This window comes from Mytilus trossulus, chromosome 12, assembly GCF_036588685.1.
Source record: "Mytilus trossulus isolate FHL-02 chromosome 12, PNRI_Mtr1.1.1.hap1, whole genome shotgun sequence".
NCBI lineage: Eukaryota > Metazoa > Mollusca > Bivalvia > Mytilida > Mytilidae > Mytilus > Mytilus trossulus.
The window spans coordinates 32,794,668-32,810,166 of NC_086384.1; the positions used below are offsets into that span (position 1 = coordinate 32,794,668).

Sequence of the window (15,499 nt, forward strand, 5' to 3'; positions counted from 1 at the left end):
GAAGTTTAATATTGATAGAAAACATTTAGTCTATAAGAGGATATAAAAGGCAGAGAGAAGTTTAATATTGATAGAATACATTTAGTCTATAAGAGGATATAAAAGGCAGAGAGAAGTTTAATATTGATAGAATACATTTAGTCTATAAGAGGATATAAAAGGCAGAGAGAAGTTTAATATTGATAGAATACATTTAGTCTATAAGAGGATATAAAAGGCAGAGAGAAGTTTAATATTGATAGAATACATTTAGTCTAAGAGGATATAAAAGGCAGAGAGAAGTTTAATATTGATAGAATACATTTAGTCTATAAGAGGATATAAAAGGCAGAGAGAAGTTTAATATTGATAGAATACATTTAGTCTATAAGAGGATATAAAAGGCAGAGAGAAGTTTAATATTGATAGAATACATTTAGTCTATAAGAGGATATAAAAGTATTATTTGATTAGATGGAGCCTATGATTCCAGACTTATTGACAAACTCTCAAAATAAAATATTATGGTTGGTTATATAATATCGTTATAGAAAGGGATAATAATCAATTATAGATTGTGTTTATAAGGTCTGCTTGTCACTAGATTAGATTTGTTATATGTGATCTGTCAGGAATGGTAAAGGAAGAAGGGACATAGATTGACATGGTCATTTTGGGGGCTGTGCAAAGTATCTTGAACCAAAGTAGTTCTGTAAATCTCTGTAATTGTAAACATTTTTCAGTTTCATTTTCAAGATTATGATGCATTAAGTTTTTTTGTGTGGGTTAAATCTGTGCATCTAACAATAGATGCACCCTTCACATCAATATTCCTTATGCATTTACTAACTTGTCGAGGGTTCTATTCACATATTTTATACTTTTACATATATATACTGTATGCAAGAATAATCCCCATATGAAAATTTGCAATTGACGATAAATTCATATTTGTTTTTTGATTGCATTGATTGAATTTAACTTGAAAAAAAGTTTCCTATTCCTTTACACAAAGTAAGTCTAGGTTAATCTTGGTTAATTAAAACATTGCATGATATCCTCATTTGAAAATATAGGAGACATGTGTCATTAGTTTCAATATTATGATACTTTTCTAAACAGTAAAAAAAGTTTTTGTTGTACTAAATATTACCAGTATAGACAAAGGGAGATAAGTAAATATTACCAGTGTGGACAAAGGGAGATAACTTGTCAAAATATTGGCATATTGCCATTGTATGTTTCTTTACTAAATTTAACTCAATATTTGATTTAAATTATTTTATCTAGGTTCAGTATACTTATTTGAATCAGTGATTTTATAGAGACAATTTAGTTTGTATTTAAATTTGTTCTTGTATTTGTAGCTGGTTCCAGCAGAAAGCAGCACATCAGATTCCCAGTCTCAATGTACAGATTCTCAAGCAGGAGATGTACATCCGCCTACAGAGAGAGTAGGAGGTATAGGTGACAGTAGACCTCCCTCATTTCAGTAAGTAGTCATGATACATAGTCTCTCCTCACCACATGTTGTGATGTACATCCGCCTACAGAGAGAGTAGGAGGTATAGGTGACAGTAGACCTCCCTCATTTCAGTAAGTAGTCATGATACATAGTCTCTCCTGACCACATGTTGTGATGTACATCCGCCTACAGAGAGAGTAGGAGGTATAGGTGACAGTAGACCTCCCTCATTTCAGTAAGTAGTCATGATACATGTGCCTGTCTCTCCCCAACACATGTTGTGATGAACTTATATTTACAGTTGTATGCATATGGTACCTCAAATGCCTTAACCCAACTCCAGGCACTGGATGGTATGGGACAGGTCTTACTACACATTGCTACGCTTTCAATGAATATCCACTGTATAAAGGTGATTTGTATTGAATCTTAGCAAATGCAAGATAACAGATACACCAAGGTTTAGGCAATAAGGAAAAGATGAAAGAATTCAGATGGTCTGGAACATATACATACTTTAAAATCAAAAGATTTTGCTAAGATTTCATAATTATTTGTATGCAGCAATTCCTATAACATCGTGAATTAATCTTGCATTCATGTACACTGTTCAAAAATTCCATCTCAAAATTATATGCTATCATATAATTTTGAATTTATAGTAGCATTTTGTTATGATGAATAGGATTAAAATATGTATGCAGTTTAAAAAAAAGCATACCCTAGATAACCGCTCCCAAAAAACAACTTTCATTTGAAAACTGAGCTGCTGTATATATTTACATCAATGCTAATAGTGAACTATATGTACTCCTTACTGAATGAAACGTATCAATCATGCTATTCAATTTCTCACTAAAGGATTCATTTGATTTCTTACCCAATTAAAATGAGTGATGCACCTGAAATAAAAAGGCTGTACTATAAAGTTGTTCAGTGCATCAAAATAATATATTTAGTTATGTAAGTTCCTTCAGATGGAATAATTTGCTGCTTTCTTGTGATTTTTGCATCTTATAGTAACTGAGTGCCTGTGAACTTGGAGATATCAAGTATTAAATCTTACTGTTGTATAGTCTAAAAAATAAATATTGATTAGAATGTTTTCTTGTGTCGCATACATGACATAATGAAATAAAAAAGTTATAGAATAGTTTAAAACTTAATCGAATAAAAAGGTTATCGAAGTAGGACTGAGATAGTTCTATTAGTATTAGTATGGTTCATAAAGTAAAGAGGCAATTATGAAAAATATTAAAAGGTTAACATAAGTATTCTATGAATTGAAATTGCAAGTTAAATTGAATGACAGTTTACCTAAATGATATGTCCAGACATTACTTAGCACATGATGAGATGGATTGATTGATTGGTATTTGATGTTAAACGCCACTTACAGCACTATCATACCTGTCAACCTGTGACGATGAAAATGCAGGTCATGACCTGCATTGAAGAATCAAATCTCAGGTCATAAAGCGTAGGAAGTTTTTCGAGCTGAATTTCAGTATTTATGGTACATTTTCTTACAATGTATATCAAAGATACCAAAACATCAATGCATGTTCACTTGGTTCAGTCATTTTAAATCTTATTAATTTTTGTTTCATTGCACTCTTACAGATTTTTATAAATTTGTGTAACTCAGTCTTGTATCCCTTACTTTTTGTAATCATCAACCACTACCATTTAATATTCTATTGTAATTTTAGAAAGTGTAAGAATACTAGCTATGTTGCCTATAAACAAATCATCTCTCTATTTTGTAGTGGAAATTAGAGTATGATAAAATATAGTAATACAGTAAAAGGAAGTATAAATGTAAAAAATAATTTTCAACTTTTTTTTAAATATTGTATAAAGGTATAAAATATTGAAAAGTTATTTTTCAATATGTATTTGAATTTTATATTTCTTATGATTTAATCTTTTTCACCCATAAAACGTAAATATAAGGAATAATTTTGAATGGTGACAAATAAGGGGGAGTAACTAGTTGAAATATGTTTGTTTATGTTTATAGTGCAATTTACTTACACCTTAAGCTTAGGTAATTGGTGTTAATGAACAGTGTGTTTGATACCAAAGCTGTCAAATGAAGCCATGCACTTAATGGGTCACTTACTTTGACAGTTTACATAGCTAGATGAACTTCCTGTTCATGGAAGAATTACGAATTTGCCGGTATTTCAAAGGAATATTACTTATGAAATCAATCTCAAGGCTAAGAAATACGGGTGAAATCGGGTCATTTTCGGAATTTCTGGGTTATTTCAATGACCCGGCGGGTGTCCCGGGTGATCCCTCAGAATTGTGAAAATCTCGGGTCACACCCGCAGAAAACGGGTCAGTTGACAGGTATGCACTATTTTGCAGCAGACAGTTTATATCTACACAATTGATCTGAAAATAAATACTGCCAAAATATGATCACATCTGGTCAACTACCTTTGAAAAATATATATGCTCATTAAAAAAAATAATTAATGCTGTGTAAAGCAATCACCATGTGCACTAAATAAATTTTTGAAGGAAAAAAGAATGTAGTCTTATATTCTCCCCAAAAAATATTGATTTTTTTTTGTCAATCTAAACAAATGTAAGAAATTTAAAGATAATAAAGCTAGTTTATATGTTTCTCTTTTTAGTGCAAATGCTTCTTCTGTTGCTAGCAGAGACCAAAGTTGTGATACATGTACAGAAACAGACTCTGTGATCAGTTCACGGCGAGGTTAGTAGGGTTGGAAAAGGTTGAAGGGGATGGGGGTCGAGACTGAAGTGTCATAGTTTTATTTGAGTACATGATTCTTTGATCAGGTCATGGCAAGATGACTTTTTTGGGGGTGGAGGAGGAAGGCAGGTAGCTTTAGAATTATGTTGTGTTGCATGTACTACCTGTACTATAAATAAATAGAGAGGACGGGCCTAAATAAAATATTGTTTGTTTCCCCAATCCCGACCGACCCTGCTAAATTGGTGCTACTCATAAAATTTTATTGTCAAAACTAAGTCAAACATTATTTTATTCATTTTGAATTTTCAGGCATGCCGGATCCTCTGATAATGTTCAAGCTTTTAGGTAAAAATAAAATTATTTCCCTACCTACCTACCCACACCTGGCTTGGCAGGGTCGGGATTGGGGAAACAAACAATATTTTAATTTAGGCCTGGAAACAGGGTGAATGTTCATACAGATAACAGTGGGAATGCATGCAAGGACACAGATTTTGAGTGAACCTTAAAGCTTTATATCCGTGTCTCATGGGAATGACATCACAATTTCCATTGAAAAAGCATGTATAGTACGAATGCATATTATGTTCAAAACATCTGACCATACATAAAGTATATTCTGTAATGATGGGAGCGGTAAACACAGCAGGGTTTAAATACGTCACTCTAAATTTTTGTATTTTAAAGTTTTTTCGAAAGAAATATAAACTTTGGTACTCTTGAAAAGATATTGTAACTATCCCTTGTCAAAATGTTATCTCTATCTGAACAAAGTCTCCTATCCTTTCCTTTTCTTTTCCTAAAAAAAATACATACAGGCAGAGTCATGAATAGCGCGAATAAATAAGCAATTGTGCTGCTATGATAGGTTTGCTGTTGAAATACCATTAATCAATCAAAAGGACTTAATAAATATATTAAGTACCATAAATAGGATGTGTTAACAAAACGTTACATGCAGGCTATCTCAGTTTACACAGTTTGTTGTTGATATATTTAAATTAGTTTTTTTTTAATTTAATGAGAAAATTTATTACATAATGATTCAGCAAATCTTTAGACATTCAGTAGGTCTATTGTTTATTATAAGATTTGATATGCATGCATTATAAGGCCTTATTTTCACAAGAAAATTCTCATGAAAATTCAAGGACTATGTCAAGAATGTTTATGCTTTAAGCCTTCACAGTATGTGTTTTGACAGAAGATTTATATTGTTGTCTTTTAAATTTGATAATTTCTTAATCCAACGTATGGAGACCTTGCCTGTTAATCTTCGACAAATACTGATGTTACTGGCAGTTTCTAAGAGTTTGGGATATTTTAGTACTTAATCATATATGATCCTACCAGATCCTACCATTGACGTTGGGTAATTGATAGAACTGTTTCCTTTTATCCCTGAAGTTCTGACACTTTATGACAGGTATATGTCTATAAGTGGTTTAGAATGGAGTCAAAGATCAAGAATAAATTGATTTAACGATCACGCTATGTTGACAATTAAATTAAGACTTTTAATTTCATAACAAACACTTTACACCAAGTTGTTGATTCTTTTTCTTCATAAACTGAACAATTTGTAGGAAATAAATTAAATTTTCCATCCAGGTGAATATAAATAAACAGGTGCTGGCTTTGGATTGGATATTTACCTGTTGATTGAAAAAAATTTAGAATCATAGGTATTTAAAGAGATTTTAAAAGAGTGCATGAACATTTAAGTCTGAAAAGACATTAAATAATTGTTATATAAGTGCAGGATTATTTGTTATAATAGTGTATCAGTTCAAATGATTCAGACAAGAGAATTAGTGTTAATAAGGCTTTAAAACTTATTGTGTGTTAAATTGGATTTGTGTATTGTACCCTTTTAAATATTTTGACCGACTTGAGATTGTTGATTTAGATTTGGATTGATCTTAAGTATTTTATAAACAAATGAATACATAGAAATTATACTTCAGTTGTAGTGCATCTGTTGATTTTAAATGCATTGACTATTGTGTTCTATTAAAATCTGGAATTCTGACTGAAATGTGTTAAATATGGATGCATTTTGTAAGAAAATATTTTTTCTGGTAGATTGGACTTTTTTACGAAAAACTTGCTCTTTTGAATTGTTCTGCACTTTGGCGTTTGGAAATTAATGATAGGAAAAGCTTTTTATAGTTGAAATCTTTTATAATTCGTGTATTTTATGAAAGTGTTTTTTTTTCTTATTTAAAACATTCGAGTGTGCATCATATTTTGGAAACAAACACTTGGAGAGAACAACCTCAGAAAAATACAAGTGCATGTATTATGGAATATTTGTGAACAATTAACCAAATAGAAACCATTCTTTCTAGCCAGGTCATATATGGGTCATTACATTACCTATAAGGATATATTGTGATGTGAATTATTAATGTTTACCATAGACAATGTTGAATATCTTTATGATGAGGAAATGTAATTATGGCTTGGTTTGTTATAATAGTAATTAACAAAGAGCCCAGTCAGACAGGTAAGACCAATATCAATTAACGGTCCAATTACACACAGGTGAGACCAATATCAATTAACGTTTCAATTACAAACAGAAAAGTCAACTAAAGGTTAACCCATTTATGGTTGCAAGATTCTGCTTTCTTGCAGTTATCTACAATTTTTACTTAATTATATTAACCTAATTGGTCCTGTGACAGTACTGATAAGTCTCAAAGCTACATGTTATATTTTGTGATAAATTAGATAATTTTGTCTTGAAATTCTAAACTAGCAGTACATTTGTAAGACTGAATGAGTTCAATCTTTTGTCATCTTTCTTAATTTGATATTGCTTTTATTTGAATTATAGAAAACTTATGTTATAATTTATCTAATGCCATCCATGTTATAAGTGCACTGTTGTATTTGTTTTGGTCATACAAACTTTACAATGAGATACTAGAATGAGTATACTCTCAGAGAATGTAGTGTAGCTTTTCCCGTTTGAATGGTTTTACACTAGTAATTTTGGGGCCCTTTATAGCTTGTTGTTCGGTGTGAGCCAAGGCTCCGTGTTGAAGGCCGTACTTTAACCTATAATGGTTTAATTTTTAAATTGTTATTTGGATGGAGAGTTGTCTCATTGGCACTCACACCACATCTTCCTATATCTATGAAAAGTAAAATACTGAAATCCAAGAAAAATTCAAAATGGAAAGTCCCTACTCAAATGGCAAAATCAAACGAATGGACAACTGCCATATTCCTGGCTTGGAATACAGGCATTTTGTTAAGTAGAACTAAACATCCAAATAATAATCCCAGTGAATAATAGTCCAATATAAAGCCACAACTTGTGAGATCACCCACACCCAAGGTGTATATCTTGTCATTGTTGATACGTTCTTACATCTGTCAAAGCTATCATTATTGTTTCCGCTGTAGCTACAGATGTATCTAATCGTTACATAAGACATTTGTTTTTCTCAAAATTTTCAAACATCTGTAGAAAGATTTGAAACATAATGGTGGGTTAATTATCTAAACAAACATTACTGTATGTAAATGTTAATTGTAATTGTGTGTTTAGGTGTGAGAGAACATGTCTGTAATGTGTATCATCATTAGAACTCTGCATGTGAAATGTCTACATCATTTCAGGTGTGGAGTTGATACTGAGTATATGTACAAATCATATGTTTTGGGTGAATCGGGTTAGGGAGGATAGTCTGTTAAAGTTTTCAAGTATTTATTAGATTTTAATAGATTGTTTAGATAAGTTCTTGTGTTATACATGTGTACAAAGGTGATTGGTTTTCTGCACAAATACTAGTGGAAATAGCTTAGAAAATGTCTTTGCTAAATGTATCACTTTTCCTGTATAGAAAATATCTCTGTTTAGAAATATTAAGTAATCAATTGCAGATCATTTTATTGTTTGAAAAAGAGTTGATAGGGAGAAAGAGAATGTTTGGAGACCATTTTCCATATACAAGTTTTAAAAAAAATCATAATAACTATAATTAATAAACATGATAAATGCCATTTAGTAGTAATGACTAGTTTAAAGCAACTAAATAAATTAGTAAACCAGTACAAATATTTGGTCAGTGTGTTGACCAATGACAAGCAGAGTCATTCTTGTAGACACAACTCTCAAATTCCTTTTCTCCTTGATGACATTATTGGTAGTACTATTTATTGAAACCTTTCAGTTCTTTTATTGACCAAAAGTGTTAAATTCTATTCATTATTAAAATCCATTGATGATTCTATTTTATTACAAAATCACTTTTATTGTGTTGATCAAAATTGGTACCCAGGTGTCAGTCAGTTGACATATTTATTAAACTGAGGATGTTTTATTGAAATATTTTAACTACAAAATACTGTTTTGATAAGCAAGATTTTAATAAATTTTCCTTCTGAGCTACTGTACTTGAAAGTTTTCACACCAACCTAACAAGAGTTTTAAAGAGGGGTTAAGATACTAAATGAATTCATATTTCGTTTTTATTTGAATAAAATAAAGATTAGAACCTTTTATAAACATCCACATGAAAAAAATTGTAATTGATATTTTTTAATTGCAAGAACCTTTTTCTTCCAGTAATCTTTATGTTACAGTTCAGTGTTTTGAATAAATAGTTTTAATCTTTTGAAAGTAAAAAGGTCAGAGGTGTTGTATAGTCCACATTTTTATGCATCATGAATATTCTCCAAATGAAACTTAAATTTTCTGTTTAGGGATTACATGACTAAAATTTTCATGTGTTTTAAAGCTTTGTTTTATGCATTTTCAGATCGTCCAAGGAGTTCTCGCCAACACAGTTATAACCACAATTTCCGACGACCAGGGGATCCTATTGGTAAGTAGAGCTTTGAAATATACATGATCTGTTTTGTAGTCATATCAAAGCTGCTAATTTTTTGGTTCTTAAAAGGTTTGTTGAAATTTACAGGTTTATCAGGACAAAGTTTCCACATACAACAGTACATGTTTACATTATTAAAGTAAGGCTAATGTTGTGTTTTTGCTTTTGTCTCCTTTTGTTGGAAGATCTTTGATGATCTGTCCATAGGTAGATATCATTGCTGTTCTTTATGCATTGAAGAACATTAATGCAAGCAATATTTAATTTTTTTAAGTTTAAATATTAATAGTAAGATTGATTGCATATGAAACCTTGCAAGTTAACTTTTTCAGTTATACATGGCTTTAGAAAAATGATCTAGATATCAATATATTCAGTAGCCAAGTTAAATTTTAAAATTTGGCGAACAGATTAAGATAATTGCTGGATACATTCTTACTGACAAAGATTTCTTCCTAAACAGTTTGATCAGATATTACCAGTCATGCTCCTACTGTTTCAAAAGATAAGTCTGTAACAAAATGACCACCTTGAAGGAGGCTTATCTCTAATCTTAAATCATTGAACTGTTCCACTTCATTAGGTGATTAATACCCAGAAGGTAATGAACTTTTCCACTTCATTGGGTGATTAATACCTAAAAGGTAATGACAGTTCAAGATCCAAATTAATACTAGCCGATAATTAGTCAAACGTCAATAGTTTATTTATATTTTTGAATTCAACAGAGTTTTGAATATTCCAATGTACTGTCAATTTTGCATGATAGGTATTTGATAAGATAGAAAGATAAGTTCTAAATTATAAGGAGCCGATTATTAGTCAAACTCAACATGTAAATGGATTATTTATATTTTGTATTCAGCTGAGTTTTGAATATTCAAATGTACTCTTAAGTTTGCATGATAGGTATTTAATAAGATAGATAGATAAGAACTGCAGTATATTTATTTATTGTGTAAATGCATTTTAATAAGCTGTTAAAATGATTTTAGTCCAATTTAATGGTTATGTAGGTGGTACATTATAATGGTCTATAGGTGTTCCATAGTGTAAAAAAAGGGATTAATAGTTATCAAAACAAATTTTGCAAGTTAATTAAATTTGACGATTTCAAATCGGTGTTAAAATCTGATATCAGCAAAACATTCATTGTCATAAACAACTTCTAGTATTAGTATTTACTTCTTTCAATCTTTTAAATTCTGACAAACCCAATAGAGAAAAGATTCAAATGATTTCTTAACTTTAATCTCAATGATTTGAGGCTGTTCAAGTTTTCTTTCAAGTTAATTCTATTCAAAATTGATGCTTCCAAAATTTACACATTTGCTTATAACTTTAAGAGATAACACATGCGTACCATGTGCAGTCACATTATAATCTGTTCCAGTAAATTACACTGTAATGATGGTTGTGTGTTATATAATCATATCTTACATTAACTCAGGGGATCTTAGCATTCTTTTATCTCTACTATTAAAATACACAAGGAGGGAAAATAATATATACTGTTAGTTGATGCTGAGGGAACCTATGGGAAATCAATTCTTCTTTATACCTATGTTTATAAGAAAATGTAAATGTGTTAAAAATTCCAGTTACTGTAGACTTATGGATGATTTTATTTTTTTGATTCCTTGTCAACATTAATTCTGTGGTTACTGCTAGACAAGAACTAAAAGAAATCTTTATGTTTAACACCCTTTGACTAGGTCAAGTAATTTTGTAAAGTGTTTGATGTTTTCACAAATGAATATTTTCTTGGTTTATTATATTGGCTCTTGGTCCAGGAGAAGTTTTAAAAGAGATGCTAAGCCACATTTCTATATACTCAAGCTAATCAGTTGGTGAATTTACACCTGATAATATATTCTGTCTTTAAGTTAGTTGAATCAGACAAAAGAAATGGTATTCGGGTATTGAGGATGACTTGTCCAGTTTGTGGCAAGATTGAAAAGGTAAAGGAAAGTGAAAGACCACAAAATCTTTATACAGCAAGGTGTATATAACTTTATAAAAACTATTCACCGAAGTCCATACAGGTGAAATGAATCTATAAATCTTAAGTGATTTGTGTATTGAAGTAAGATCCCAGACAAAGCTATCCCCACATCTGTGATATAACCTACTAATTAGTCATAATGATAAACACGAGTCATATCTACATTAGCCAATTTGTCTCACCAATCATAGCCAATATCTTAAACAATAAAGGTTACATTTTCTAGATGTTTGTGTTTACTTCCAAGTATTGGAATAGCATTGTCGGAGAAAAGATGTAATTTAACTGTTTGTTACTATAGTGCAATTAAAGTTTAATAGTAATGATCTGACAGTAAATCAAAAACAACGAAATGATTGGTAGAATAATTTAAACTAAGGGATGGTTTTGTTGTGTCTGAAATCAGTTTAGGATCAAGGATTCTTAATAAGTGTATAAATTGCTTTAGGATAATCTATTACAAGACTGGAGTTTTATCATGAACAGTTGCAAACTGTTGATGGTCCTAAATAATGCCCAACAGGAACTGCGGTTGCGTAGCTGACTGGGGCACTCAGATTATTCAATTTTGAATTTCTGTAAAAAAGCACATGAAAATAAAGCCTTCAAATAGTTTACTTAAAAGGTACATATAGTCTTCACCCTTGGGCAAGCACCTAAAAGTCTGAAGTAGGTGGAATGTATTTTGATAGTATCTGAATTAAATACACACACCTCTTTCCATGCACTGAAACACAGGCAGGTTTGTGTGATAAGGATACATGCTTAATAGAGCAGTTGATAGGTTTGGATGTTTATGTTAAATATTAAAAGTACATAAACATATAAACAGTGTTAATACTCAGGTTCACTTTGATAAATTTACAGTCGTGTGTAAATTGTCCTAATCCTTCCTAAAAACCTATAATAAAGAATAATTGATAAGTTATCAGATTTGACTTTTGAGTTGATGTTTTAGTTATTATGTAGACCATTACCAGTGTAAACAAAAGTCTAAGTAAGTAGTGAACCAGGAGTGGGGTAGTTGGGTTACCAAATTTTGTTGGTGCTAATTGTCAGAATTTAAGTTGCTGCTAATGTCAAAAACTAATGAATGTTATCACAGATTAATTGATGATCAGAGATTGAATGCAAAATGTAAACTGTGCCATCTTATCCATATAATTAAACATGTTAAATGTAAAAATACTAATAAATCCCCAAAGTTAAGGTCTTTCAAAAGATGAAGTCCCATGTATACAATAATAATTATTTATGCCCCACCTAATAGGCCTATAATAGAAGAATGGCATTATTATCAGTCTGTGTGTCTGTCTGTCTGTTTAAGATCAGTTTTGGTCAAGGTTGTTTACTATGAACTTTGGGTCACATCAACATGAAGCTTAGTAAAAATGATCATTTTGATGTGAACATCTTTGAATTATAAGTCAAATTATGGGTTTGCCCCAGATTTTATATATTACTGAAAAATATAAATTTCTGAGGAAGGGTCTTTTATTCTTTTATTATATATTCTCACTCTTCTTGAAATCTGTTGGTTGTTTTGATATGTCATCAATTTTCTATTAGAGATAAAAAGGTACAGTACCTATTATCTTGATTAAGATCACGATTTTTGAAAATTTACTACCAACTTGTGAACATACAAAATGTACCTTGTTATATAAAAGATTTGCTATTACTATAGTTAATTGAAAAGCACTTTCTTTGCAAAACTCCACCCTGCATTTGCAGTTATATTTATAAGTGAAATGGTAAATGTAAATACAATGTTACAAATGTAAGCAGATGTGGGTTTATTACTGTAACTGTTTATTTACTATAAATTATAAGCCTCTGTTTTTAGGTTTTGAACGTTTTTAAGAAGTTCTTTGTATTAAATCTTTGATCGTTGATTAAATCATTCAGTAAAGAGTGCAATATGCACTTGGAAGGTTTATTTATGTGACTTGTTACAACAGATAATTGTAAGAATTTCATCTTCAGCAATATCATATTTTTATATCAACAGATAAAAATTATATAATAACTAATTTTACACACAAGGTCTTTTATCTGTGGAATTCTTATTAATAAATACTGATATATAATTGTATAAAAGTATTGTTTATGTTTATTATGATAATAAACTTCCTGTGGTTTATGTTATTGAAGTCAGACTTTTATAAAACATAAGGATTTGATAAACATTTTACATAATGCTGTTTTGTCATGATAGGGCTGTAATGATTGAAATAAAAGTGTTGTAAAATATGTTGAAGGGACAGTAACCTTATCCAATACACAATATTTATTGATCTTGAACAGATCCTTTTGTTATTTGTTAGAAAGTTAAAAAGAGGATCATCTGGATGAACACTGAAGATGATATTCATTTCTTTTTTGTATGTTTCAGGTCCACCTCGAACTAACGGTCACAGTAAACATCATGGTCATTCATACGATTCTTCCACCGTGCTCAGTAGTGATATAGACACCACTAGTTTCTTTGATACCGACGATGACAGTCGATTTTCTACAGTCACAGATACAACCAACCGAACTGCCTCAAAATATGGCCGTCAAAAGAGAAGACAAAGACGGAAACATCGGATGCCCCCTATTAGTCGGGTAATTACACAGAAATTACAAGTGTATAGCAAACAAATACAAATAATTGTTCCATGACATGCTTTCTGCAACAATTATTTATTTATGCTGTGTGCTTTTGCTGGTCCTGAAAAGGTTGAATACTGCTGAACAAAACATTATAAATGCAATTTAAAGGTTACAGTAGTTTACCATTATTAAAATCTTTTAAATTGAGTAAATAGGGACAATTAAGAAATCAAAACAAACTGAGGGAATTGCATGAACTTCAAAAGTAGCGTCAAATTTAGAGTAAACGTCTCCTACTTTGCATGCATAACCGGACACAAGAATTCACACTCAGTTACGATGAGATGATCAGTTTCTAGGTCTAAGACTGCCAAAACATATTACTAATGAGTTGAGACACAAACACATTAACAATTAACAAAACAAAACAAAAAATAATCGATATGTGACAAAATTTAAAAATATTTGAACACTATTTTAAATGCTATTCTTCACATTGAAAAATGTTCTAGGTGGTAAAATGCTTTAAATAAAGCAGGCTGGGTTTGCCTGAGCATAATATAGATATCTAATGTTTTTGCTAATAATTTATTTTTCAAAGCAATTCATTATTGTACATCAAACTTTTATAATTTGATGATGCAACATGTTTTTAGATGAACAATTTATTTCAGTGGACATATGCTTCTTATAATTGAATGAAATTTAGTTGTATTAATAAAATGTAAGGCATGTTAGATTTTATGATATTTGTAAATGGAGATGTAAGGATTTATTAAGGTAGGGAACAAATAGTTAAAGGAACAATTTAAAAGTATTCTTGGTTTGAATAAAAAACATTCTTTGACAACTTTTCAAATGCTAATCAGTAAACAGTATAATGAGATTTTAAATTAATTACTAGTTCCTTAAGCATTCTTAACAGCTACTGGCAAGTTTTGAAAGTCTGTGCACTTTCTAATTTAATGCATTGCATGGGCTTACAATATGAGACACACTTCGAACAGTGCACATTCTAACAATTAGCTAGAATGTTAAACTTCTAAATGCACAATCAAGTTATGGTTTCAAATCTACTTAATGAATCTACAATTGGCATATTTAACGCAAATGTTCTTTCTAGACTAAGATACTTTTATTCAGAAATAATTTTGACAATTTTATTATTGAAAATAATTTGATTGAAAAGGTTTTCCACTTAAAGATTTGGCAGTGCTCTGTATGTTCTGAAATTATATAAATTTAACACAATTTGTGTACCATCGTTCATCGCAATAATTAATGCACCACAAAATTTATAAATTTTGATTATTACTTGAAGCTTAATCGGCTCAACATTTCAACCCTCGTGTATGTTCACTGACTCTAATGACATACATATTTGTAATTTCAATACTAACAACATTGTGATTTCTTTCTTTTCAGGCATCATCCTTTAGTAGTATTACAGATTCAACAATGTCCTTAAATGTGATTGTGGTTACATTAAATATGGGTAAGTAAGGGGGGATTAAAAAGATAGTATGGTTAAAAAGAAAATTGCATTGAAACATGAACATATTTGGGGGTGGCAGGTATAAACATTGCTACATAGACTGCAGCATGTCTTTTATTAAAGATATTGACCTGATTGCTGTACAGCCTCTTAAGCACTGATATGACATCTAGCAATCATTGATCAATCAACATTAATGCCAGTAAAATACTAAAGTTACATTCTTCATTTACATAGAATTAAGACCGTTATTAGGCATACGGACAAGTCTTTAAATACAGATAACAAAGTTGGATTTGATAGATTTGGACATGAGACAATATTACATGAAATACTGTAAAATAACTTTGCCAAACAAGATCAAAAATCTTTTTTT

The 15,499-nt window shown here is 30.5% G+C and overlaps 1 protein-coding gene across 9 annotated transcripts in view; it reads left to right on the forward strand.

Annotated features, from left to right (window-relative positions):
- Positions 1–15,499, forward strand: part of LOC134693828 (segment polarity protein dishevelled homolog DVL-3-like) — a 46,178-nt gene that overhangs the window by 14,886 nt on the left and 15,793 nt on the right. For 8 of the 9 annotated variants that reach the window (XM_063554746.1, XM_063554744.1, XM_063554745.1 and 5 more), the window contains exons 3-7: positions 1,347–1,471; positions 4,093–4,175; positions 8,954–9,019; positions 13,426–13,640; positions 15,054–15,123. In XM_063554746.1, the coding sequence (XP_063410816.1) occupies positions 1,347–1,471; positions 4,093–4,175; positions 8,954–9,019; positions 13,426–13,640; positions 15,054–15,123 (559 nt within the window). Of the gene's footprint in view, positions 1–1,346; positions 1,472–4,092; positions 4,176–6,544; positions 6,688–8,953; positions 9,020–13,425; positions 13,641–15,053; positions 15,124–15,499 lie in introns of those variants that run through there. The other variant, XM_063554752.1, reaches the window with a different exon arrangement.